This window comes from Ranitomeya variabilis, chromosome 3, assembly GCF_051348905.1.
Source record: "Ranitomeya variabilis isolate aRanVar5 chromosome 3, aRanVar5.hap1, whole genome shotgun sequence".
NCBI lineage: Eukaryota > Metazoa > Chordata > Amphibia > Anura > Dendrobatidae > Ranitomeya > Ranitomeya variabilis.
The window spans coordinates 496,645,799-496,670,092 of NC_135234.1; the positions used below are offsets into that span (position 1 = coordinate 496,645,799).

At 45.1% G+C, this 24,294-nt stretch overlaps 2 protein-coding genes across 6 annotated transcripts in view; one reads left to right on the top strand and one right to left on the bottom strand.

Moving 5' to 3' along the window:
* Positions 1 to 4,467, bottom strand: part of HJURP (Holliday junction recognition protein) — a 61,199-nt gene extending 56,732 nt beyond the window's left edge. For 2 of the 5 annotated variants that reach the window (XM_077296824.1, XM_077296823.1), the window contains exon 1: positions 4,183 to 4,338. In XM_077296824.1, coding sequence (XP_077152939.1) covers positions 4,183 to 4,215 — 33 coding nt within the window. In that variant the 5' untranslated portion in view covers positions 4,216 to 4,338. Of the gene's footprint in view, positions 1 to 4,182 lie in introns of all 5 variants that reach the window. The other 3 variants (XM_077296826.1, XM_077296825.1, XM_077296822.1) reach the window with 2 other exon arrangements.
* Positions 4,297 to 24,294, top strand: MRPS23 (mitochondrial ribosomal protein S23). The gene is made up of 5 exons (XM_077296827.1): positions 4,297 to 4,845; positions 5,380 to 5,556; positions 13,898 to 13,972; positions 17,550 to 17,673; positions 24,028 to 24,294. Exons 1-5 carry the CDS (start codon positions 4,745 to 4,747, stop codon positions 24,103 to 24,105), a joined length of 555 nt encoding a protein of 184 aa, XP_077152942.1. The 5' UTR covers positions 4,297 to 4,744; the 3' UTR covers positions 24,106 to 24,294.

Below are 24,294 nucleotides of genomic sequence, written 5' to 3' on the forward strand. Positions count from 1 at the left end.
TTGTCAGGTCCCACATTCAAGTAGATGGGGTTCGGGTCCGTTCTGCTGGACAACAGGCTGTATGGACGCATCATGCAAGCTGCCATATAGATGTAGTGGAGCTGACTGAGGTGACATCCGGCTCTCCTTGACTTTTCTGCAGCAAATACCCTGCAAAAAAAAAAAAAGTCAACCTGCGTATTTGCAGTGTTTTTTCACCATCCATTCTAGTCTAAGGGTGAAAAACTCTGCAAAAACGCTGAAATAAGTGAACATGCTCTACGTAAAAAATAAAAAAAGCTTCAAAGCACAAAATCCTGATCAAACGCTGACAGCGGCATTTAACCGGCGCTTCCGGCCAGAAATGAGCGCATCGCCGACCCCTGTCACATGATTGGGGGTCAGCGATGCATCTGCATAGTAACCATAGAGGTCCTTGAGACCTTTATGGTTACTGATGCCGGTTTGCTGTGAGCGTCACCCTGTGGTTGGCGCTCATAGCAAGCCTGCAATTCAGCTACATTGCAGGGATCTGATGTTCGCTGCTATGTAGCTGAGCCGATCGAGTTGTGCCAACTTCTAGCCTCCCATGGAAGCTATTGAAGCATGGCAAAAGTAAAAAAAAAAAAAGTTGAAAAAAGTGAAAAAAATATGAAAGTTTAAATCACCCCCCTTTCGCCCCATTCAAAATAAAAGAAAAAAACATCAAACCTACACATATTTAGTATCGCCGCGATCAGAATTGCCCGATCAATAAAAAAAAAGCATTAACCTGATCGCTAAACAGTGTAGCGAGAAAAAAATTCGAAACGCCAGAATTACGTTTTTTTGGTCGCCGCGACATTGCATTAAAATGCAATAACGGGCGATCAAAAGAACTTATCTGCACAAAAGTGGTATCAATAAAAACGTCAGCTTGGAACGCAAAAAATAAGCCCTCAGCCGACCCCAGATCACGAAAAATGGAGACACTATGGGTATCGGAAAATGGCGCAATATTTTTTTTTCTTTAGCAAAGTTTGGAACTTTTTTTTTCACTACTTAGATAAAAGAGAAACTAGACATGTTTGGTGTCTATGAACTCATAATGACCTGGAGAATCATAATGGCAGGTCAGTTTTAGCATTTAGTGAACCTAGTAAAAAAGTCAAACAAAAAAAAAAAAAAAGTGTGGGATTGCACTTTTTTTGCAATTTCCCCGCACTTGGAATTTTTTTCCCTGTTTTCTAGTACATGACATGGTAAAACAAATGATGTCGTTCAAAAGTACAACTCGTTTTGGAAAAAAATAAGCCCTCACATGGCCATATTGATGGAAAAAAAAAAAAGTTATGGCTCTGGGAAGGAGGGGAGCGAAAAACGAACACGGAAAAACCCAAGGTCATGAAGGGGTTAACTGACAAAAAAAAAAAAAAAAAAAATGCAATGAAAAACACATACTCTAAGGGTATGTGTCCACGTTCAGGATTGCATCAGGATTTGGTCAGGATTTTTCATCAGTATTTGTAAGCCAAAACCAGGAGTGGGTGATAAATGCAAAAGTGGAGCATATGTTTCTGTTATACTTTTCCTCTAATTGTTCCAGTCCTGGTTTTGGCTTACAAATACTGATGAAAAATCCTGACCAAATCCTGAACGTGGACACGTACCCTGAGGGTATGTGTCCACGGTCAGGAAACGCTGCGTGTTTGACGCTGCGTGGGGCCGCAGCGTCAAACACGCAGCGTCCAGAAGTTTCGAGCATAGTGGAGGGGATTTTTTGAAATCCCTTGTCCACTATGCGTGGAAAAACGCACGCGGCGGCCCTGCGACTCCGGACATGCTGCGCGTCTTTTCAGATCGCAGCATGTCCGTGTTCCTTGCGGCGACGCAGCGTCGCCGCAAGGAATATCACAGGGCCCTATGCGAGGCATGCGATGATCCCGGATGTGTACAATGAACACATCCGGCATCATCGCGTCCCAGAAGGGGGCGGGGCTTAGCGCCGAGCGGCTTTGCCGCTCCGACGATACCGCCGGCCATCCTGATCGTGGACACATACTCTAAGAGACTATCGGCTCACACGCAGAGTGCATTGGGATCTGAAGCGCCTGAATCACTATCACACGACTTGGATGAGGAGCGGCGCTGGATACGGAAGACGGTGCTCGGGGAGTATTTACACTGACATCATGAGAGTGCTTCCTAAGGTCTGTTTCACACTTCCGTCTTTTTCCTCCCGTCGAGTTTTGAAAAAACAGGATCCTGCAAATTTTTCTGCAGGATCCTGTTTTTTCCCATGGACTTGTATTAGGCTACTTTCACACTAGCGTCGGTACGGGGCCGTCGCCATGCGTCGGCCCGACGTACCCACGCACGTTGTGAAATAAATGCACAACTGGGGCAGCAGATGCAGTTTTCCAATGCATCCGCTGCCCCATTGTAATGTCCAGGGAGGAGGGGGCGGAGTTTCGGTCGCGCATGCTCGGTCGAAAATGGCGGACAGGCCCCCCCAAAAAAGTTACATGGAACGTTTTTTTTGTGCCGACGGTCCGCCAAAACACAACGCATCCGTCGCACGACGGATGCGACGTGTGACAATCTGTCGCAATGCTTCGCTAATGCAAGTGTATGGAGAAAAAATGTATCCTGCAGGCAACTTTGCAGGATGCGCTTTTTCTCCAAAACGACGCATTGCGACGTGCGTCACACGATGCAAGTGTGAAAGTAGCCTTAGCGACGGATGGCCATCCATTTCATCCGTCGTGCACTGGATCTGTCGGAAAATTGCTGTCCGTCGTGCGGAGAAGACGTTCAGAGGAACGTTTTTTTCTGCACGTCGGAAAATCGCTCAGCGACGGGTCCTGCGCTGTCCGTCGTTGGCTACAATGGAAGCCTATGGACGTAGGATCCGTTGCTCACCGTCACACACAGGAATCCAGCGACGTATCCTGTTTTTTCATTCTGAGCATGCCTGGAACCATTTTTCAAGTCTGGGAAATCTCAATCTCTCTAATTTTATGCATTGAAATTCAGGTACTAACAAATTCGACGCATCCGTCAGGTTAGGCTACTTTCACATTTCCGTCGGTCACTCCCCGTCACAATGCGTCGTTTTGGTAAAAAAAAAAAACGCATCCTGCAAATGTGCCCGCATGATGCGTTTTACCCCATAGACTTGTATTGCCGACAGATCGCGACGTATGGCCACACGTTGCGTCCGTCGTGCGCTTGTTGCGTCGGGTTTTGGCGGGCCGTCGTCTGGTAAAAGCGTTCAAGGGAACGTTTTTCTGGGCGTTGTATCCTGTTTTCCGTCTGCGCATGTCCGGCAGGAAATGTCTCTTTCCTGGCTGGGACGGCAGACGGAAATGTGAAAGCACACACTTCCGTCAGTACGTCGCACCGACGACGCTTTGTGACGGGCAACTACCGACGGAAATGTGAAAGTAGCCTTACTGGATGCGTTACATCCGTTTGCCGATCTTTTTACAACATCCGTCGATATGTCGCATTATGACGGCCGTCTCAAGATGGAAGTGTGAAAGAATCCTAATACGGCTGCTTGCATTAGAGTGCTATATAGGTGCAATACACCCGGGAGAGCTCAGAATGCTATACATGGATTTTCTGTCATATTTGAGGGTTTTGTAATATTGTGATTTGCAGCAAGTTTTTGCGGCGTAAATTGAAGTTTCTGGTGAATATTTGGAAAAGTCGTCAATTTTGAAACGATCCATTCATCTCTAGCTTATAAACGGACCTAACCGACTGGACCCCACAAACCATCGGCGCAGGGACGAGCGGACCCGTTGATGGTCGGGTTCAACAGAACTACAGTTCAAAGTTTGATACCAGAACTCTAGCCGAACCCCATAGAAGTCAATGGTGACCCAAACGCTCTCTCATTACAAACTTCCAGGAGAAGTTCTGTTCATTCTGGGTGTCCACTACCAGCCCAAAACTAATCAGTTAGGGGTCTCATCCCTGGTCCTGTGGCATCAGATTCTATAGCATCACTGACTGTTCCCTACACACACAGGAGCCACCACTGTCAGTCACCTCGCCGTCTGGCCTGTACTTATCATCATTACTGGCTGCTGTGAGGGGAGGGCGACGTCACACAGCACACACGCGCTACACCGAGGCTCCCCATAGAGCGTGTCAGTCCCGGGCTGCAGGCTCAGCGCTCCTCTGTGTGCCGGGAGAGCTGCCCGCCATCATTACCTTGGACCCTCCTGAGGTAACGCTCTTCTCCATGTCTATCTGTGCTGCTGTCACTGTGTGTGTGCTGACTGAGACATCAACTGAAATTGAAACTCCGGGCACCCTGCTCTCATTGGCTGGAGCATCTAAGCACGTGTCCGTGACGTCACCATTCTCCGTCTCCTGATTGGTGGTTTGTCACAGGCTAGATAAGAGATTGCCGGCTCAAGCACAGTTGTTTGTCAGAGACAGACACAGGTTTGGTTTGATGTCAGGGCACAACCCGTCCTTCCTTGAGCTGCCATTGGGACACATTCCATAGAGCATGTGATTTGTGAGCCCTCTTCACTGTCGTAACGGCTTGAACTATGTACATAACCTAACACGGTCTTGGTCGGATTGCTCGGCGTTTGATTAATCTGCCTGCTGTGGTAATAACGAGCTAATCCATTCTGTCGCGCTCGTATTATAAGTGCACTGCCGTAAAGTGTCGTGCTATTTAGCAATACAAGCCGGCTTTTGGGCAGCGGTGTCCAGTATGAAATATGGCCGCTGCGGTTTCAGTCGCCAGCCCGCACTGTAGATGACCGATGCTTGGATTTGCGGGAGCAGGAAGCCGTCCTTCCCCCGCAGCATGGCAGGCACAGGCAGCAGGCTGGAGAAGCTGGGCACTGTGTTCAGCAGGTACGTGTTGTGCCCTTACTGGGGGATGGACGCTGCATGGTGATGTGGTGCCCGGGGTTTGCTAGTCACCAGCCTCATCACCTTGTATCTTGGTTTTGAGATTATTTTCTTCTTGTACGTTATAATCCTATTAATTGATTACATTTTATACGGTCCCGTCACATCCCTTTCTGGTCATGTGATGATCACTTTTGACCTATGGAATAAAATGGCTAAACTGCCGCAGTCAGGGTGACATTGTCACTTATCACGGGGGCTCGGCGATGAATACGGTCACTATGGGGGAGTGTTGTCTGTGGATGCCCCTTATATCCAAACACTAGTGGGAACAGGCCCCTGTCCAAGCATAATATAAGGTCCCCCTGCACCTCATAATGCACAATTGCACCTGCTTTGGAGGTACTAGTGGCCCCCTTATCTCTTGGGCCCCTGTGTGGCTGCACCAATGATGCGTCCGCCCCTGCATCCAAACCTGTTACCCCGTGAGTGTGTCCGTATTCAGGCAGATGTGTAACTGTGGCCTCTGTCTGATAGAACACGAGATCTGATGCGTGCCGGAGTCATAAAGCCCAAGGAGAAGCCCGTCTGGTACGATGTGTACGCCGCCTTTCCACCAAAGAGAGAACCAACCTACGAGAAGCCGCTGAACCGCAGGAACAAGCTGCCGGACAACGTACCAGAGATTCTGTACAGCGAAGATGTCATCCGGGCGTAAGTGTCGGCTGTACCTGGGTAGGGGGCTCATACATGCAGTAAGGGGTATGGGTGGCATCTGATTGCTACACTGCTGCTGAGGGGACTTTCACTCTGCGTCCTGGCAACTGCTCGTTGCGTACAAACGCCCCCTCAAAACTGGATTTGGGCTTATGCCCTGAGGGGGCCGTAGACTATAATGGTGCTGACAGTGAATGTGTTGCCTGAATCCAGTTTTGGGGGGGTGTTCGGACACAAGCCTCGACAGGACCAACGAGTGGGTGCCAGTCCTACACTGATAAAGCGATAAAGCCTCATTCAAACATCCCTTTAAGTATGGCTTCTCTCATGGATAGAGTACTTTCCCATTATAATCCGAGGGTTGTTCACATGCCTGTGTTTTTGGTTGTTTTTTTTTTCTCTTATAAACGGTGTGTGAAAATTACCAGTACAAGTCTGTGGGCCTGTGCAAACCACTTGCAGCACTCGGATGACATCGGTGCATACTGAACCACCAATGACATTTTTTGCGTTTGTAAAACAAGCTGCCTGATGTCTGAATGAGGCCTTCCTGTGAGTTCTCTGTATTCTGCGTGTACTCCTGTTGGCCAACAGTACAGTAATATTTTTATGCGTGTTAGGACTAATAGACCCATGTCTGCGATATGTTGTCCTTACCCGGGTCAACAAATTAAGCCAGAACTACACAGAGTCTTTGGCCATGACACACGTCCAAAGATCCCAGAATGATTCCATATATTAAAGAGATTTTCCAGTTTCAGAAAACCACTGTTCTCCTCATCAGTATTTTTTTAAACTGCTTTATACTCACTCCCCAGGTCCAGCACAGTGTGCACCGCTGCTCAGTGTCTGTTATTGTCTGCAGCCCCGACATCGTGGCCAGCGCTACAGCCAATCAATGAGCTGAGTGACTCCAGGCCTCTATTTGCTGCAGCGCTGTCCACATCAGGTTAAAGGGGTTGTCCACTACTTTCAATTAACTCCCCAATGTATCCCACCGGGGCCCATAATGAATTGTGCAAATACCTTTCATTGCCGTTTTCGCCTGTGAGCGGCGCTATTCCGGCGGGTGAGTCCGGGTCACGTGACCCCCAGGCTGCACCTGCCGCTTATTTCCGCCGACGTCTCATCAATTTCCAGACTCTGGAAATTGACGTGACGTCAGCAGCAGGTGTGAGCCAGCCTCACAGTCAGCAGTCACTCATCAAGAGTGACTGGGCTGTGGGCGGCGCTGGGGTGGGCGGGCGGGGCTGTGCGGGGAATCCACGATGTGATGTGCGGGACTCTGCGTGCTGGCGCCGGTATGTGCGGGCCGGAGCTCTGCGTGCCGGCGCCGGTATGTGCGGGCCGGAGCTCTGCGTGCGGTATGGGCGGTGCTGGGGTCTGCTGCAGGGGTGGTCATTGGTGTGTGTGTGTGTGTGTGTGTCTCTGTGTGCAGGCATCGTCCGATGGGACTACAAGTCCCATCGGGCTCTGCCTGCTACAGTGACAGTGAGTGACACATTAGCCAATGATGGGACAGTAGTAGTCCCATCATCCGGCTCATGTGTTGAATGTAAAAAAAACAAACAAAAAAAAACCACATGTACAGTACATACATACAACACACACCATGTGACAACATGTAACACACAACATGTGACATGCAACATGCGATGACATGCAGCATGTGACATGCACCATGCGGCGACATGCGCCATGCGGCGACATGCACCATGCGGCGACATGCACCATGCGGCGACATGCGATGACATGCACCATGCGACGACATGCACCATGCGACGACATGCATCATGCGATGACATGCGACGACATGCAACATGCCACATGCGATGACATGCAGCATGCGGCGCCATGCAGCATGCGGCGCCATGCAGCATGCGGCGACATGCAGCATGCGGCGACATGCAGCATGCGATGACATGCGACGACATGCAACATGTGACATGCGATGACATGCAGCATGCAATGACATGCCACATGCGACGACATGCAATATGCGATAGCATGCAACATGCGATGTCATGCTTCATACGACATGCAATGACATGCAACATGCCACATACAGTACGTACATACATACAACATACATACAGTACATGTAACATAGAGTACATACTCACCATCACTTGTCACCTTGATCCCCAAAGCCAGTGTCATCTATAAAAAATATTAAAATAATAAACAAACAATATACTCCCTGTCCACAGAAATCCAATTAAAACGAGTGTCCCTCGACGATCTCCCGTTAGAGCAGGAGCATCTGCTGATGCGACTGCTCTCCAGGGGCTCCAGGAATACAATGATGGAAGGTATCCTTCCACAATGTATTCCTCACAATGTATTCCTACACCCCTGTGAGAAAATAGTCCCTAGTCTCACTTTATGCTATTGCTGTGTGAGATATTTTCCCAGGCAGCAATTGCCATAAAGTGAGACTTTGAACTCAGGTAACCTCAGTGATGCACTGCAGGAGCCATTGTCTCCTGTCAGTGTGTCACTGAAGGTCCTATAGAGCAGTGACATCACCCGATGTCACTGTTCTATAGGGGAGATCGTCGTGGGACACTCATTATTAATTGGACTACGGCGGACAGGTAGTATACGGTTTATTAGTTTACGTTTTTTGCAGGCGCTGAAGTATGGTTAAATGAAGAATATTAAAATACATTTTTCCTAATGTGTGTGTTTTATTAACCCTTTATTACTATTGGATTAATAACGGATAGGCGTCTTATTGACGCCCCTCCGTTATTAACCCGGCTTAATGTCACCTTACAATAGCAAGGTGACATTAACCCCTTATTACCCCATATCCCACCGCTACACGGGAGTGGGAAGAGAGGGGCTAAGTGCCAGAATTGGCGCATCTTACAGATACGCCATTTCCGGGGCGACTGCGGACTGGTATTTGTAGCCGGGGGGGGGGGGGGGGACCAATATCCATGGCCCCTCTCTAGGCTATGAATATCAGCCCTCAGCTGTCTGCATAGCCTTTCTGGCTATAAAGTATAGGGGGACCCCACGTCTTTTTTTGGGTGGGGTCCCCCTATTTTAATAGCCAGTAAAGGCTACGCAGACAGCTGAGGGCTGATATTTATAGCAGGCTACAAATATTGGCCCCAGGCCGTCAGCTTTCCCCCTCTGGTGCAGAAAATTGTGCGGGAGCCCACGCCTTTTTTTTTCCGTTTTTTTTAATTAAATTAAACGCTCATTATGGCCTCTTTCACACTTGCTTCGGTACGGGTCCGTTGCTATACGTCGGGCCGACATACTGACGCACATTGGTAAATTTGTGCACGTGGACAGCGGATGCAGTTTTTCAACGCATCCACTGCCCATTCTGAAGTCCGGGTAGGAGGGGGCGGAGTTTTGGCCACGCATGTGCAGTAGAAAATGGCGGACACGACGGACAAAAAAAACGTTCACTTGAACGTTTTTTCGTGCCATCGGTCCGCCAAAACACGACGCATCCGTTGCACGACGGACGCGACGTGTGGCCATCTGTCGCAATTCATCGCTAAGACAAGTCTAAGGGTAAAGAACGCATCCTGCGAGCACATTTGCAGGATCCGTTTTTTTCCCCAAAAGACGGATTGCTAAAAACGCAAGTGTGAAAGTAGCCTTAGAAACATCGGCCTTTCTATTATATATCTATACAAAGAAGACCGAGAAAACGACCATAGATCCACTAAAATCAATTTTATTTATAATAAAGAATGATAAAAATCGCAATACGGAGGAAATCACAAGTTTCAATATTTATAAGACGCTGTAAACAATCAATATATCACATAGCACTGAGACAATATATTCACAAATCATATGCACAGAGAAATGCCCAAAATACGTGAAAAAATCTGTGAAATGCAATAAATTGATAAAATAATTAAAAAATATAATATAAAAACGTGAGAAATATATTAAAATAGAAAATCCTAGTGTGTATGTGCAAATATGCAAAAAAATCAAAAAGGAAAAAGAGGGCATAAAAAATGCGCTGATATAATCAGTATAAAGGCATCAGTGCCAGGTGACAGGTACCGGGCATGCACGCTGTGATAATACAAATGTCCACAAGAAAAAGTATTTTAAACTTACTGAATATAGTGCGTGGCCCAGAGATCCAAATAGCAGCGTCTACCTCTACGCGCGTTTCGGCGCTATTGCCTTCGTCAGGACGAAGGCAATAGCGCCGAAACGCGCGTAGAGGTAGACGCTGCTATTTGGATCTCTGGGCCACGCACTATATTCAGTAAGTTTAAAATACTTTTTCTTGTGGACATTTGTATTATCACAGCGTGCATGCCCGGTACCTGTCACCTGGCACTGATGCCTTTATACTGATTATATCAGCGCATTTTTTATGCCCTCTTTTTCCTTTTTGATTTTTTTGCATATTTGCACATACACACTAGGATTTTCTATTTTAATATATTTCTCACGTTTTTATATTATATTTTTTAATTATTTTATCAATTTATTGCATTTCACAGATTTTTTCACGTATTTTGGGCATTTCTCTGTGCATATGATTTGTGAATATATTGTCTCAGTGCTATGTGATATATTGATTGTTTACAGCGTCTTATAAATATTGAAACTTGTGATTTCCTCCGTATTGCGATTTTTATCATTCTTTATTATAAATAAAATTGATTTTAGTGGATCTATGGTCGTTTTCTCGGTCTTCTTTGTGTGGTGTTTTCACGACTGTCCACGTGTTCTTATATGGGTCCAATTTTATGGTCAACATTTTATTAAGAATTTTATAGGTAATTTTATTAATTGTTATATAGTATTTTCTTTTGCAAATTGTTTTATCTATTATATATCTATGGATATATCTATCTATAGATATATTTATAGATAGATATATCTATAGATACATAGAAGTATCTATCCATATATCTGGCTGCTTTCACACATCAGGTTTTTGCCGTCAGGCACAATCCGGTGAGTATTGAAAAAACCGGATCCATTTTTTTCCGCCGGATTCGTTTTTTTCTCATAGAGTTGTATTAGCGCCTGATGGCCACACGTTTCATCCGTTTTTTGCCGGATCGGTCAAAAAAGCTGTTTCTGTCGGACGGAAAACACATACAGAGGAACGTTTTTTCTGTCTGGTGAAAAAACGCACAGCGACGGATCCGGCAAAAAATATATGAAACTGAGATATGAAATGATGAATCCGGCCTCGGAATCCGTTTTTTCATGTATGTTTCCTTTCAAATCATGCACATTTTCCGTTTATTTCCAAAAACTGCATCAAAACCGCACAAAAACCGCACCAAAAACAGCATCAAAACTGCACCAAAAACTGCATCAAAACTTGGTGCGATTTTGATGCAGTTTTTGGTGCAGTTTTGGTGCGGTGTTGATGCAATTTTGGTGCGGTTTTGATGCAGTTTTGCGGTTTTGATGCAGTTTTTGGTGCGGTTTTGATGTGTTTTTTTATGCAGTTTTTTTGCACGGTTTTGATGCAGTTTTTAATTCGCTTTTGGTGCGGTTTTTGCGCGGTTTTTATGCGTTTTGGTGCATTTTTGAAAGCTCAATAAAGATGTAGTATTGAACAAAAAAAAAAGATTTGTGATGTCATTGTCCAACCTCCTCTTTTACATTTGTCCAACCCACACTCCATTACATACAGATAGATAGATAGATGAAATGGATAAGACATATCTACATATAGATAGATCTATAGATGCATACATCTATCTATTCATATATCTATCTATAGATATATCTGGATAGATATATCTATTGATAGATGTATGGATAGCGTAGGGTGTGTGTCTACTGTCCGGATTACATCCGAATGAGCTGCAGATTGGATGATGCGTACTTGTAGTCCCATCGGATGATGCCTGCACACACACCCCAAAAGACCCCCCGCACACACCCGAACAGTCCCGCACACACCCGAACAGCCAGGCAGTCACCCGAACGGTCCCGCACACACACGAACAGTCCCGCACACACCCGAACAGCCCTGCACACCCACGAACAGTCCCGCAAACATCCGAACAACCCGCAGACCCAGCGCACACACACACAATCACCGCCCACATTCTGCCCACACACCCCTCCTCCCGAACTGCAGCGTTTCTCGGACCCACATCCGCAGCAAAACTGCAGATCTTTTTTATATCTGCGGTTTTGCTGCGGATGTGCCCGAATCAATGAAAGTCTAAAGGTGCAGAAACGCTGCAGAGCCGCACAAAAGGAGTGACATGCTGCGAGAAAAAAAGCTGCGTTTCGGTGCGGCTTTTTCCGCAGCATGTGCACAACAATTCTGTGGCTCCCATAGACTTACATTGGTTGTGCACTACACTGCGGATTTGATGCAATTCTGTGCGGCAAAAAACGCTGCGGATCTGCAATCAAATCTGCAACGTGTGCACACAGCCTTAGCATTTAGTGAACCTAGCAAAAAAGCCAAGCAAAAAACAAGTGTGTGATTGTACTTTTTTTGCAATTTCACTGCACTTTGAATTTTTTTCACATTTTCTGTTACACGACATGGTAAAACCAATGGTGTCGTTCAAAAGTAGAACTTGTCCCGCAAAAAATAAGCCCTCACATGGCCATACTGACGGAAAAATTATGGCTCTGGAAAGAAGGGGAGCGATAAACGAAAACAAAAAAGCTCAAGGGGTGAAGGGGTTTAGAAACATGGATATGGACATATCTATGGAAATAGACATAGATATATAGGTACATCTGTATGTATTCATCTAGCTATCTATTTGTTATCTATCCTATCTATCCTTCTATCTATCCTTCTATCCATCCTTCTATCTATCCTTCTATCTATCCTTCTATCTATCCTTCTATCTATCCTTCTATCTATCCTTCTATCTATCCTTCTATCTATCCTTCTATCTATCCTTCTATCTATCCTTCTATCTATCCTTCTATCTATCCTTCTATCTATCCTTCTATCTATCCTTCTATCTATCCTTCTATCTATCCTTCTATCTATCCTTCTATCTATCCTTCTATCTATCCTTCTATCTATCCTTCTATCTATCCTTCTATCTATCCTTCTATCTATCCTTCTATCTATCCTTCTATCTATCCTTCTATCTATCCTTCTATCTATCCTTCTATCTATCCTTCTATCTATCCTTCTATCTATCCTTCTATCTATCCTTCTATCTATCCTTCTATCTATCCTTCTATCTATCCTTCTATCTATCCTTCTATCTATCCTTCTATCTATCCTTCTATCTATCCTTCTATCTATCCTTCTATCTATCCTTCTATCTATCCTTCTATCTATCCTTCTATCTATCCTTCTATCTATCCTTCTATCTATCCTTCTATCTATCCTTCTATCTATCCTTCTATCTATCCTTCTATCTATCTATCCGTGTAATGGAGTGTGGGTTGGACAAATGTAAAAGAGGAGGTTGGACAGAAATGACATCCCAAATCTTTTTGAGGATAGAGGGGGGGAGAGGAGGGAGGGATTGGGGTGTGTTTTGGAGTGGGTGTGCCAGGTGCAGAGTTACAGGCGAGTGCAATGCATCATGGAACTTGTAGTATTAGAGCACAGTAAGTCAGGAGAAAGGAAGTTGTCGTTAACCCCATGAGAGCTGGATCCAGCACTAAAGAGGTGCTGCTACAGCATGATAAAAGGTAATATTGCTAAAATAAACACAGTGGATGTTTTCAGTGGCACATAATAGCAAGATTTATGGAAAAAAAAAAAAAAAAAGGTTATAGTAGTGGACAACTTCTTTAATGCTGCAGACAAGAACATACAAAAGCAGCGGATTAGTCTCAGCACTCGAACTGGACCCATGGAGAGTGAGTAAAACAAACTGCAGCTGGAGGGAGACACATCTCTGAGATCAGAGGAACAATGCCTGTACAAGTGATATATATGATTTATATTTAAAATAAAAAATATATATATACATTCCGCACCTTGGGACCATTGGTAAGTGGCTGTGCATTAGTGACCAACCCCTTTAATGTGGTCGTGTTGTGACTGAGTTTGTCACGGCTGTGACTTGAATGTCCAGCAGATTTGCCTCTTCTGCAACTATGTTACAGTCACAGCAACCTGCTGAGGACATAAAGACGAGGTCGACTATAATTGTGGTGCAATGCGGCCCTGACAGTGTGACTATGACCTGGCTAAAGTCGCTATGTAGCCCAGCTTAATCATTAGTCATAAGAGTTCAGTAATTTTACATGTATTAGAAATGGTTGGTTACTTTATTTGGTGTAAATTCCTTTGGTGGTAATTTCTTTTTTATTGTTGAGAGGTATTGCTGTTTTGCAGAGTGGTATTTCTATTTTGACAGTGTTCTTTTTTTCTTTTCAGCAAATTTTATGAGACGTATGGTAGTTCGGGAATATTTCATTTGTACAGAAAGAACTTCAGATCTGTTTGTGAAAGGTAAGGTGGATGACCGATTAAAGATAGTAATTATTATCAAGATTTATGAAAACGTAGGTAGTTGGTATATTGCAATTCGCATGAGATGATGTCCTATAAAACTAAGACTACACCGATTCCACATGGGCGAGTGTGGCCTCGGGTCTCCTGATCCTACATCGACCGTTTCATAGATATATGTGAGGCTATTGAGTTCAGGTCTGGAGACTCGTGGCCGTTCTAGACATAGCAGTTTGGTCTAGGACCATCAATATTGGACTTGTGAAACCAGCCTTAGGCTATGTTCACACCTCGCGGTTTTGCCACGAAAAACATTTCATTTTACTATACCAGTAAACTGAATATGTTTTCCGAAATCTCATGTACATGTCATCTATTTTTTTTTTTCAGATTTGAAGCAGTTTTACAGGGGTCCAGTCCAAATTGCTAAGTCTGCAGTCAGTCTCTATATACTGCAGAGATTTACTGGTTTCTGAGCCGGGACTGGAGGGTATGTATGAGTTATACATACTCCCTGCCAGATTCTGACTAATGGACATGGCCTCGCTACTTTCACATGCCTTGAGCGAGGCCTCATCGTGTATAGTGACGCGGCCGTCCAGTGGGCATGGCAGACTAGAGGGTGTGTGGCCTCGCTTCATATAAGTGTATGGGAGCAAGGCTATGCCCACTGCATGGGAGTGTGTATAACTTATACATATCCTCCAGTCCCGACTCAGAAACCAACGAATCCCCACGGCACACAGTGCGGATTCATAAGTCTGCAGTCACACATATTATCCAATACCAATTTTAACTTTAGCGGGCAGGTGTTTCCTTGGTTTCTCTGGCCTAGAGTAGGAAGATAAGACTCTGCCTATAGTTCCGCCCCAAGGCACAAACAGTCTGTCTCTCCCTTTTATTTCTATGATAAGGAACATGGTTGTGCTTCGGGGCGGCCTGTGAGCAGGACTTTGCTTGGTTTCTCTGGCTGAGAGCAGAAAGATAAGACTCTGCCTACAGACCTGCCCCGGAGCACTGATTACACAAGAACCACAAGACGGATTTCTTCACCCAGGTATTGTTTTAATCAGTGTAGCACGGCCAACGTGACAATACCTGTAGTTTACTTAGCAAAATCCTGCAGATGGGTTTGCTTTAAATGATTAAAATTGCAAAGTGTTTGTAAAAACTCGCAACTTTGCAATTTACTTCTTTTTAAAAATCATCTCCACTCTTAAGAACAGTGATGGAAAGACCGGCACTCACGCATATTAAAGTAGTTTTTTGAGGTTTATTCCATGAAATCAGTGGAAACCTCATAAATTGTGTTTCGACTCTGAGCCTTTTTCAAATATGTTATGTTTGTTTGAGAAAAAAAAGTCTTGGGTAGAGCCAAAACACGTCATGTATGATGTTTCTGCTGATTTAATGGAATAAACCTCAGAAAGCTACTTCAATATATGTGAATAACAGCTTATAAGGCCTATCCGCATTGTATATACAGTCATAATGACAGAGCTAAATATCCATACATGCAGAGGACAATGTGACCTATCATCACTGTTGTTCACAACACCACCACAAAAAAAGATGATGCTCAAGTCCCAATTTAGTCAAAAAGTACAAAATTCCTTTATTATTTAAAAGTTTACAGACAAACGTGAATGAAACAAATGAACCATAACCATAAAAAAATGCTGTGCAAAAAGTAGGGGAGCATGAATCCCTGGACATACACCACTAAGTATATAATACTGGTACCTGGCCACTTACAATATCAATAAACAATTACCACCGTAGCTTGAAAAACCAGTCCTCTAGGGGTTACCCATTACCGCCATGGTCACATCTCAGAATCACCAGAATTAATAATTCATTGTTATTACCTTAGAGTGATGTGGTCGGGATGTCCAGGGAGCGTGCGCCCACCTCAATATATGTGAGTGCTGGTCTTTATCACTGCTCACAAGTGGGACGCCATCCCATGACACAAACACTGCAATCTCAACAGTCCTGACAGGATTTATATGTGGACTCATTGTCAAGAACAAAGGGATTTTTTTAATTCTACATGTTGTCGAATCCCCTTGAGGAAGCGGCACCGTGTGGCCGCGAAACGTGCGCCGGGGACCACCTCCCGACTGTCTCCCCACCCTGCCCCTTTCACTGGTAAGTGAAGCACCTTTCTCATCCACCATAATTAATGGTGTTACTGTGGAGTTCTATTATGGACATCCGTGTTGGATACATAGGTGTTTCTCTTTAGGCTTGGCACACTGTGGCCCCTTGTTTGCCTATACTCAGCGTTTGGTTACATACGACCTCCCTTCTTTTAGGGCGGGGCAGGGTTTTTTTGTATGCCCTTACATCGGCAGCAATACTTGGAGGGGGGTTGTGGGGATGGGGGCTTCACCAGCATATTTCAGGCACTCATTTTTGCTCTAGTTACTAAATAATGTTATTTGCTATTTACATGTCTTTGTACTATTTATGGAATAAAATTTTGTTTAATGAAATGTTCATCGATGCTCTGTATTTTTCTCCTTGAATTATGTTGTCGAAGTTATTGGCCACCATCCAGTGACCAGTTACCTTGGCAAGGAGTGTGTGCCGCCTATAGGCTCGGTGCTATAGAGCATGTGGTGCCACTCTGAAACTGGCCAGATCTCTGCGCACAACTAGCCTCAGTCTCCTTTGTGCTTCTCCCATGTTGCAGAGGCAAAACGTCTTTGACTAGCAGCACTGCGACCATGCCATTATCTCAAACTGTCAGTCTTTAGGAGTGCACCGCCCCTGGCAGTGAGGAAGTCAGGAGGCAGAGGGGTGGTGCGTTCATTAAGAAAAAAAGATGGCAACATTCTCATACTCATTAAAGTTGATTGAACCCATCAATTTGAGACCAAAGAACTATCTTATGTGTAAAGGGAGCGCCTGGTTCTTCTCTTAGAGCGATAAAAGTGACTGCTAGAGGTGTCTAGACCAGAGTTGATGTTCCTACAATGTACATTTGGGCTATAATGTACAGGTTAACAATGAGCTATAGTGTTCCAATGAAGTGACTATTGTGCTTTTCCATGGTGAGCGGAAATATCTGTATAAGATCAACTTTACACTGCCCAAGATAATGATAAAGAAAGGCAGTCTTCCATTTTAGACATGGTTTCTGTTTAGAATGGAGTCTTCACACATCAAGTAAAGTCATGTCAAACTACTGGTGAATTCTGAAAGGTCTCATTCACTTTAATAAGGTTTGTCAGGTTCCTGTTATTTTTTTTGTGTCGAGCATAGGGTTACTCGCTGCACGAATTCTTGCAGTCCAAATGACAAAAGCTGGTAGAACCTATTGCTATTACTGCTATAAAGCTGGTAGAACCTATCCGTGCTAATGTGAACAGAGCCTGAGGTAGTCTGGCAGATATTTCTTTGATCTGGAAAGTCATGAAACATCTTCCCAACTATGGCCCTATTAGTTCTTGTTCTGGTGAGCTTCTCTTAAAGACAAGCCATAGACTGGTCCATAAGGACTCAGCCGCTTGAAGATAAAAATGCAAATACATTTGGTAATCTTCAGTTGTTGCGTTTTTGGTTATTACAGATTTGTAGAAACATACACAGAACTCCAGAAAACGGGAGAAGTGGCAGAAGACAAGCTGTTTGACGAGGCGTCAAAAGCATTACTTGCAGAAGGAATTATTTTAAGGAGAGCAGCTTACTCCGGGGTAAGTGAAATTGAGACATTTTATAATTTTAGAAAAATGGACAATGTTGTCGCCTAAATCAGTTTGTACCCTCCTTCCTTCAAAATGATGTAACTGCCCGTCGAGATTGCAAGTGATTTACAGCATACCTGATGTAAAGTTATGTCTGAGACATGGCACTGGCAGAAAGGAGTTGTGACCTGTACCGCCTGCAGTAGGAGTCGGCTGTTAACCCCTTCCCGACCTGTGACTCCACGTAGGCGTCATGAAAGTCGATGCCAATCCGACCTGTGACGCCTATGTGGCGTCATGGAGGGATCGCGTCCCTGCAGATCGGGTGAAAGGGTTAACGCCAATGTCACCCTTTCTGCAGGGACAGGGGGAGTGGTACTTCAGCCCGGATCGCTCTGATTGGCTGTTGAGTGTGAGCCAATCAGAGCGATTTGTAATATTTCACCTATGAAAACTGGTGAAATATTACAATCCAGCCATGGCCGATGATATTGACGCACGCGCGTGCGCCACTGATCTCCAGCCCAGTCCTCCGTCCTGTGCTCCGCTCCCCTCCGTCCTCCTGTCCGCTCCCCCATCCTACTGTCTGCTCAACCCCCGTGCTCCGATCCCACCCCCCAGTGCTCCGATCTTCTCCTCCTCCTTCCCCCCCCACTTACCGAGCCTCCCGGTGTCCGTCCGTCTTCTCCATGGGCGACGCCATCTTACAAAATGACTCAAGTAGATGAACAGCGCTCCAACCAGGTGTAGTCATCAAAGTTAAAAATTTATTAAGCCATGGTACAGCAACATTTCGACCAAAAATGTGGTCTTTTTCAAGCATCTTACAAAATGGCGGGCGCGTGCGCAGTGTGCCCGCCGAATCGGCCGGCAGATTCGTTCCAGGTACATTTTGATCACTGTGATAGGTTTTATCACAGTGACCGAAATTTAAAAAAAAAATAAGTGAACCCCCCTTTATCACCCCCATAGGTAGGGACAATAATAAAACAAAGAAAATATATTTACTTTTATTTTTCCACTAGGGTTAGGGTTAGAACTAGGGTTAGGGTGAGAATTAGGGTTAGGGTGAGAATTAGGGTTAGAACTAGGGTTAGGGTGAGAATTAGGGTTAGAACTAGGGTTAGGGTTAGAATTAGGCTATGTGCACACGCTGCGGATCCGCAGCGGATTGGCTGCTGCGGATTCGTAGCAGTTTTCCATCAGGTTTACAGTACCATGTAAACCTAGGGAAAACCAAATCCGCTGTGCCCATGGTGCGGAAAATGCAGCACGGAAACGCTGCATTGTATTTTCCGCAGCATGTCAATTCTTTGTGCGGATTCCGCAGCGTTTTTCACCTGTTCCTCAATAGGAATCCGCAGGTGAAATCCGCACAAAAAACACTGGAAATCCGTGGTAAATCCGCAGGTAAAACGCAGTGCCTTTTACCTGCGGATTTTTAAAAAATGGTGCGGAAAAATCTCACACGAATCCGCACCGTGGGCACATATCCTTAGGGCTAGGGTTGGAATTAGAGTTAGGGTTGGAATTAGGGCTAGGATTGGAAATTGGGTTAAGATTAGGTTTGTGGTTAGGGTTATGGTTAGGGGTGTGTTGGGGTTAGGGTTGTGGTTAGGGTTGGGATTAGGGTTAGGGGTGTGTTGGGATTAGTGTTAGAGTTAGAATTGAGGGGTTTCCGCTGTTTAGGCACATCAGGGGTCTCCAAACGCAACATGGTGCCACCATTGATTCCAGCCAATCTTGCGTTCAAAAAGTCAAATGGTGCTCCCTCCCTTCCGAGCCCTGACGTGCGCCCAAACAGTGGTTTACCCCCACATATGGGGTACCAGCATACTCAGGACAAACTGGGCAACAACTATTGGGGTCCAAGTTCTCCTGTTACCCTTGCGAAAATAAAAAATTGCTTGCTAAAACATAATTTATGAGGAAAGAATTTTTTTTTTTTTATTTTCACGGCTCTGCGCTATAAAGTTCTGTGAAGCACTTGGGGGTTCAAAGTGCTCACCACACATCTAGATAAGTTCCTTAGAGGGTCTAGTTTTCAAAATGGGGTCACATGTGGGGGAGCTCCTATGTTTAGGCACACGTGCTCTCCAAACGCGACATGGAGTCCGCTAACGATTGGAGCTAATTTTTCATTCAAAAAGCCAAATGGCGCTCCTTCCCTTCCGAGCCCTGCCGTGTGCCCAAACAGTGGTTTACCCCCACATATGGGGTATCGGCGTACTCGGGACAAATTGTACAATAACTTTTGGGGTCCAGTTTCTCTTTTTACCCTTGTTGCTGAAAGATCATTTTTGTGACTAAAAAGTTAAATGTTCATTTTTTCCTTCCATGTTGCTTCTGCTGCTGTAAAGCACTTGAAGGGTTAATAAACTTTTTGAATGTGGTTTTGAGCACCTTGAGGTGTGCAGTTTTTCAGGGGGGGTGCAGGTATTTTCAGCCATATAGACCCCTCAAACTGACTTCATATGTGAGGTGGTGCCTAAAAAAAAATGGTTTTGTAAATGTCGTTGTAAAAATGAGAATCCGCTGGTCAAATTTTAACCCTTATAACTTCCTAGCAAAAAAATATTTTCTTTCCAAAATTGTGCTGATGTAAAGTAGACATGTGGGTAATGTTATTTATTACGGTAACTATTTTGTGTCACACAACTCTCTCGTTTTAACAAAATAAAAATAAAAAATTTGAAAATTGCAAAATTTCCATTTTTTTTCACAAATGAACACAAAAATTATCGACCTAAATTTACCACTAACATGAAGCCCAATATGTCACGAAAAAACAATCTCAGAACCACTAGGATCCGTTGAAGCATTCCTGAGTTATTACCTCATAAAGGGACACTGGTCAGAATTGCAAAAAAGGCCAGGTCATTAAGGTCAAAATAGGCTGGGTCATGAAGGGTTAAGTACAGCCATGTATCCTGCTTTGAGTGCTGAGACTTGGTACAAAAACTATAGGGGAACAAAAGTACACAAGACCATTGGGTAGTACCCTTTTGGGTTCAAAGGAAAGTAAAAGGAAGGTGCTGACCTGAGCAGGTTGTGTGCAGGCACAACTCCTATGAACACCTGCAGATATCAGTTGATGCTACCTCCTGGCTGGACTATCATCTCCTCCAGGATAGTTGACCAATTTGATGATCAACAGGAGGCGAATATGTAGTATCCTGCGGCAGCAACTATCAGAAGACAGCCAGCTCTGCAAGAGAATACTTGCGGGTGCCAACACCGATAAGAGCTAATCGGCTGGAGTGCCGGGTATCTGACCTTGACTGACCAGACATTGATGACCTTTCCTAAGGATAGGTCATGAATGCTAAAGTAGTGGACAACCTCTTTTAATAATAATAGAAAGAAAAAATTCCAGAGAAAAGTCCTCTTTTTCACATGTACCAAAGACACCTACACACGTAGACCCATTCAAGTGAATGGGTCTGTGCACATGTCAGTGTTCTTCCACGGACCATGTGTCCGTGGGCAAAAAATGCTGACATGCCCTTTTTTAACAGCAGCACGGGCCACAAAACGTCTCGCACATGGATGGCATTTGTGTGTTATCAGTGTGACACGCATCGGCACCTGGGAAGCATCAGTACAGTAAAGGCCCCGTCTCACACAGCGACGCTGCAGCGATACAGACAACGATGCTGATCGCTGCAGCGTCGCTGTTTTGTCGCTGTGTGGTCGCTGGGGAGCTGTCACACAGACAGCTCTCTCCAGCGACCAACGATCAGGGGAACGACTTCGGCATCGTTGAAACTGTCATCAACGATGCCGAAGTCCCCCTGCAGCACCCGGTAACCAGGGTAAACATCGGGTTACTAAGCGCAGGGCCGCGCTTAGTAACCCGATGTTTACCCTGGTTACCAAAAAAAACAAACAGTACATACTCGCCTTTCGGTGTCCAGGTCCCTTGCCGTCTGCTTCCTGCTTTGACAGTGCCGCTGTACACTGAGAGCAGAGCGCAGCGGTGACGTCACTGCTGTGATCTGGTCTCACTTTCCGGCCGGCAGTCAGAGCAGGAAGCGGACGGCAAGGGACCTGGACACCGAAAGGCGAGTATGTACTGTTTGTTTTTTTGGTAACCAGGGTAAACATCGGGTTACTAAGCGCGGCCCTGCGCTTAGTAACCCGATGTTTACCCTGGTTACCAGTGAAGACATCGCTGGATCGGTGTCACACACACCGATTCAGCGATGTCAGCGGGGCCTCAACGACCAAAAAAAGGTCCAGGCCATTCCGACACGACCAGCGATCTCGCAGCAGGGGCCTGATCGCTGGTACGTGTCACACATAGCGAGATCGCTACGGAGGTCGCTGTTGCGTCACAAAACTTGTGACTCAGCAGCGATCTCGCTAGCGATCTCGCTATGTGAGACGGGGCCTTTAGTGCTGTTCCCTGGAGCTGGGTGCTGAAGACTGGCCTTATCATTCTCCCCTGCGATCAGCGCAAGCAGGGGAGAATGATGAGTTGTATTCAACTGATAACAGCGAGAACAGGCGTCGGCTGATGGGACTACTACTCCCATATTCCCATGAGCCTACACCTGCTGCCACTAAGAACAGTGAGAGCAGGAGCAGGCTAATGGGTGTGTTCATCAGCCACCACCTGGACTATAAATTAAAAAAAAAACTGTTTGGTTCCCCCCCAATTTTTGACAATCAGCCTTGCTAACGCAGACAGCTGGTAGATGGTATGCTCAGGTTGGTAAGGGGCCATGGATATTGATCCCCCTCCCAGCCTAAAAGAAGCAGCCCGCAGCTGCCCAGAAAAGGCACGTCTAATAGATGCGCCAGTTCTGGCTCTTTGCCCGGCTCTTCCCACTTGTCCTGTAGCGGTGGCGAATAGGGTAATATTTGTGGGTTGATGTCACCTTTTGTATTGGCTTGTGACATCAAACCCACGGGTAATGGAGAGGTGTCTATAAGACACCACTCCATTACTAATCCTATAGATATATTGTAAATACACAGCCAGAATAAAGTCTTTTATTTGAAATCAAAACAAAACACACTTTTCCATTTTTATTTAAAAATAATAAACAGTTATATTCACTTATTACGCTTATTCCACCGAAGCCCTCGTCTTCTGTAATAAAACAACAATATCCTTCACCTGTCCGACGTTCTGTCCCACACCGTAATCCATGTTTGGAGATTAATTGTTTTCAACCTAGACGGTGCCGACATGCGACCGTCCAGGCTGAGAACCACTGGTGAATGAGCTGCTGTGAGTGCAGCATCAGTGACTAGCAGTGATGTCATCGAGGTTACTGCCAGTCACTCAAGCTACATTCCCAGCCGGGCTGAACTGCAGTGACCTCAGCGCCGTGAGAAAAAGTCACTGAGTTCACCGCAATTCAGCTCAGTGAATTCACCGCAGATCTTTGCACCGTGAGGTTTGTTGTCAAAAATGGCGGGAACCCCCATTCCGTGTTTTTTTTTGTTGTTGGTTTTTTTGTTGTTTTTTTTTTTTTAAATGATTTATTTAAATAATTAATTAAAACTGATAGCCTACCTTACTGAGGGTTGCAGCCCACAGCTGTCAGTTTTGCCTGGCTGGTTATCAAAAATACAGGGGAACCCAAGCTGTTTATTTAATTAATAGCGCAGGCATAGGCTGATGAATACTCCTATCAGCCAGTACCTGCTCTCACTGTTAACGCCAGCAGGCGTTGGCTCATGGAAGTAATAGTCCCATCAGCCGCTGCCTGCTCTCCCTGTTATCCGTTGAATATTACACTCAACATTCTCCCCTAATCGCTGGCAGAGCAGGGGACAATGATGCTAGCAGTCTTCAGCAACCGACACCAGGGAACAGCGATAACTGTACCGCTGCTTCCCATGCACCGTTACGTGCAGTACTGATGTGGCACACGGTTGCCACACGTGTGCCGAAAGTATTAAACACGGACACTGATATCTCCGGTACTGTTTTTGCCGGTATTGGAAATATCTAGAAGTGTGAAACCAGCCTGAGGCTGTTTGCTGCACAAACAGCTACCAGAGAGGGGCAAAATGGGAAAGAGCTGATCGCTGGGACACATATAGGTTTCTTTGAAACTAGGTTCCTATTTCTTTAAAATTGGTATTGTATGCTAGATAGGCAATTTAATATTAGATCAAAGGGGTCTGGCTCTTGGTATCTCTGCAATCACCCCTAAAGTTTTAATATTGATGGCTCTGAGGAAGTGTGTGGACATAGTGACCAGTCCCCACTGAAGTAATCTTGCACCCCTGCATCTCGTTGATCACATAAGATCCAGTTAAGCTCTTTTTAGTAATGAATATTTGCTCTAGCTGATAGACAGAGGGCTGATTCTATTGACCTTCCTTCTCTAATTCTCTTCCTAGGCTTCAAATCGTCAATCTGCTCCAGGAAGCCAGTCGGAGACGGAGGTGAAATCTGCCAATGAAGAAAGCTCTTGCTAAGAGGGATGGACAATCCTCTAGCTTGTGACTATTTGTACAATATGGGGGTCTTGTGCGATCACCATACAACCTCTAGACATTGTGGAAATATTGAAAATGAAAGACTGTTTCATGTATCTAACCTTGTTTGCTGGATCATTAAAGTTTTATTTAAATTAATGGAAAATAAATGCCTCAAATTACTCTGAA

Coding starts and splice junctions, on each gene's coding strand:
- MRPS23 (XM_077296827.1), top strand. CDS start 4,745: ATGACCGATGCTTGGATTTGCGGGAGCAGGAAGCCGTCCTTCCCCCGC. Junction 13,973..17,549: donor TTCAGATCTGTTTGTGAAAG/GTAAGGTGGATG, acceptor TGGTTATTACAG/ATTTGTAGAAACATACACAG. Junction 17,674..24,027: donor GGAGAGCAGCTTACTCCGGG/GTAAGTGAAATT, acceptor TTCTCTTCCTAG/GCTTCAAATCGTCAATCTGC.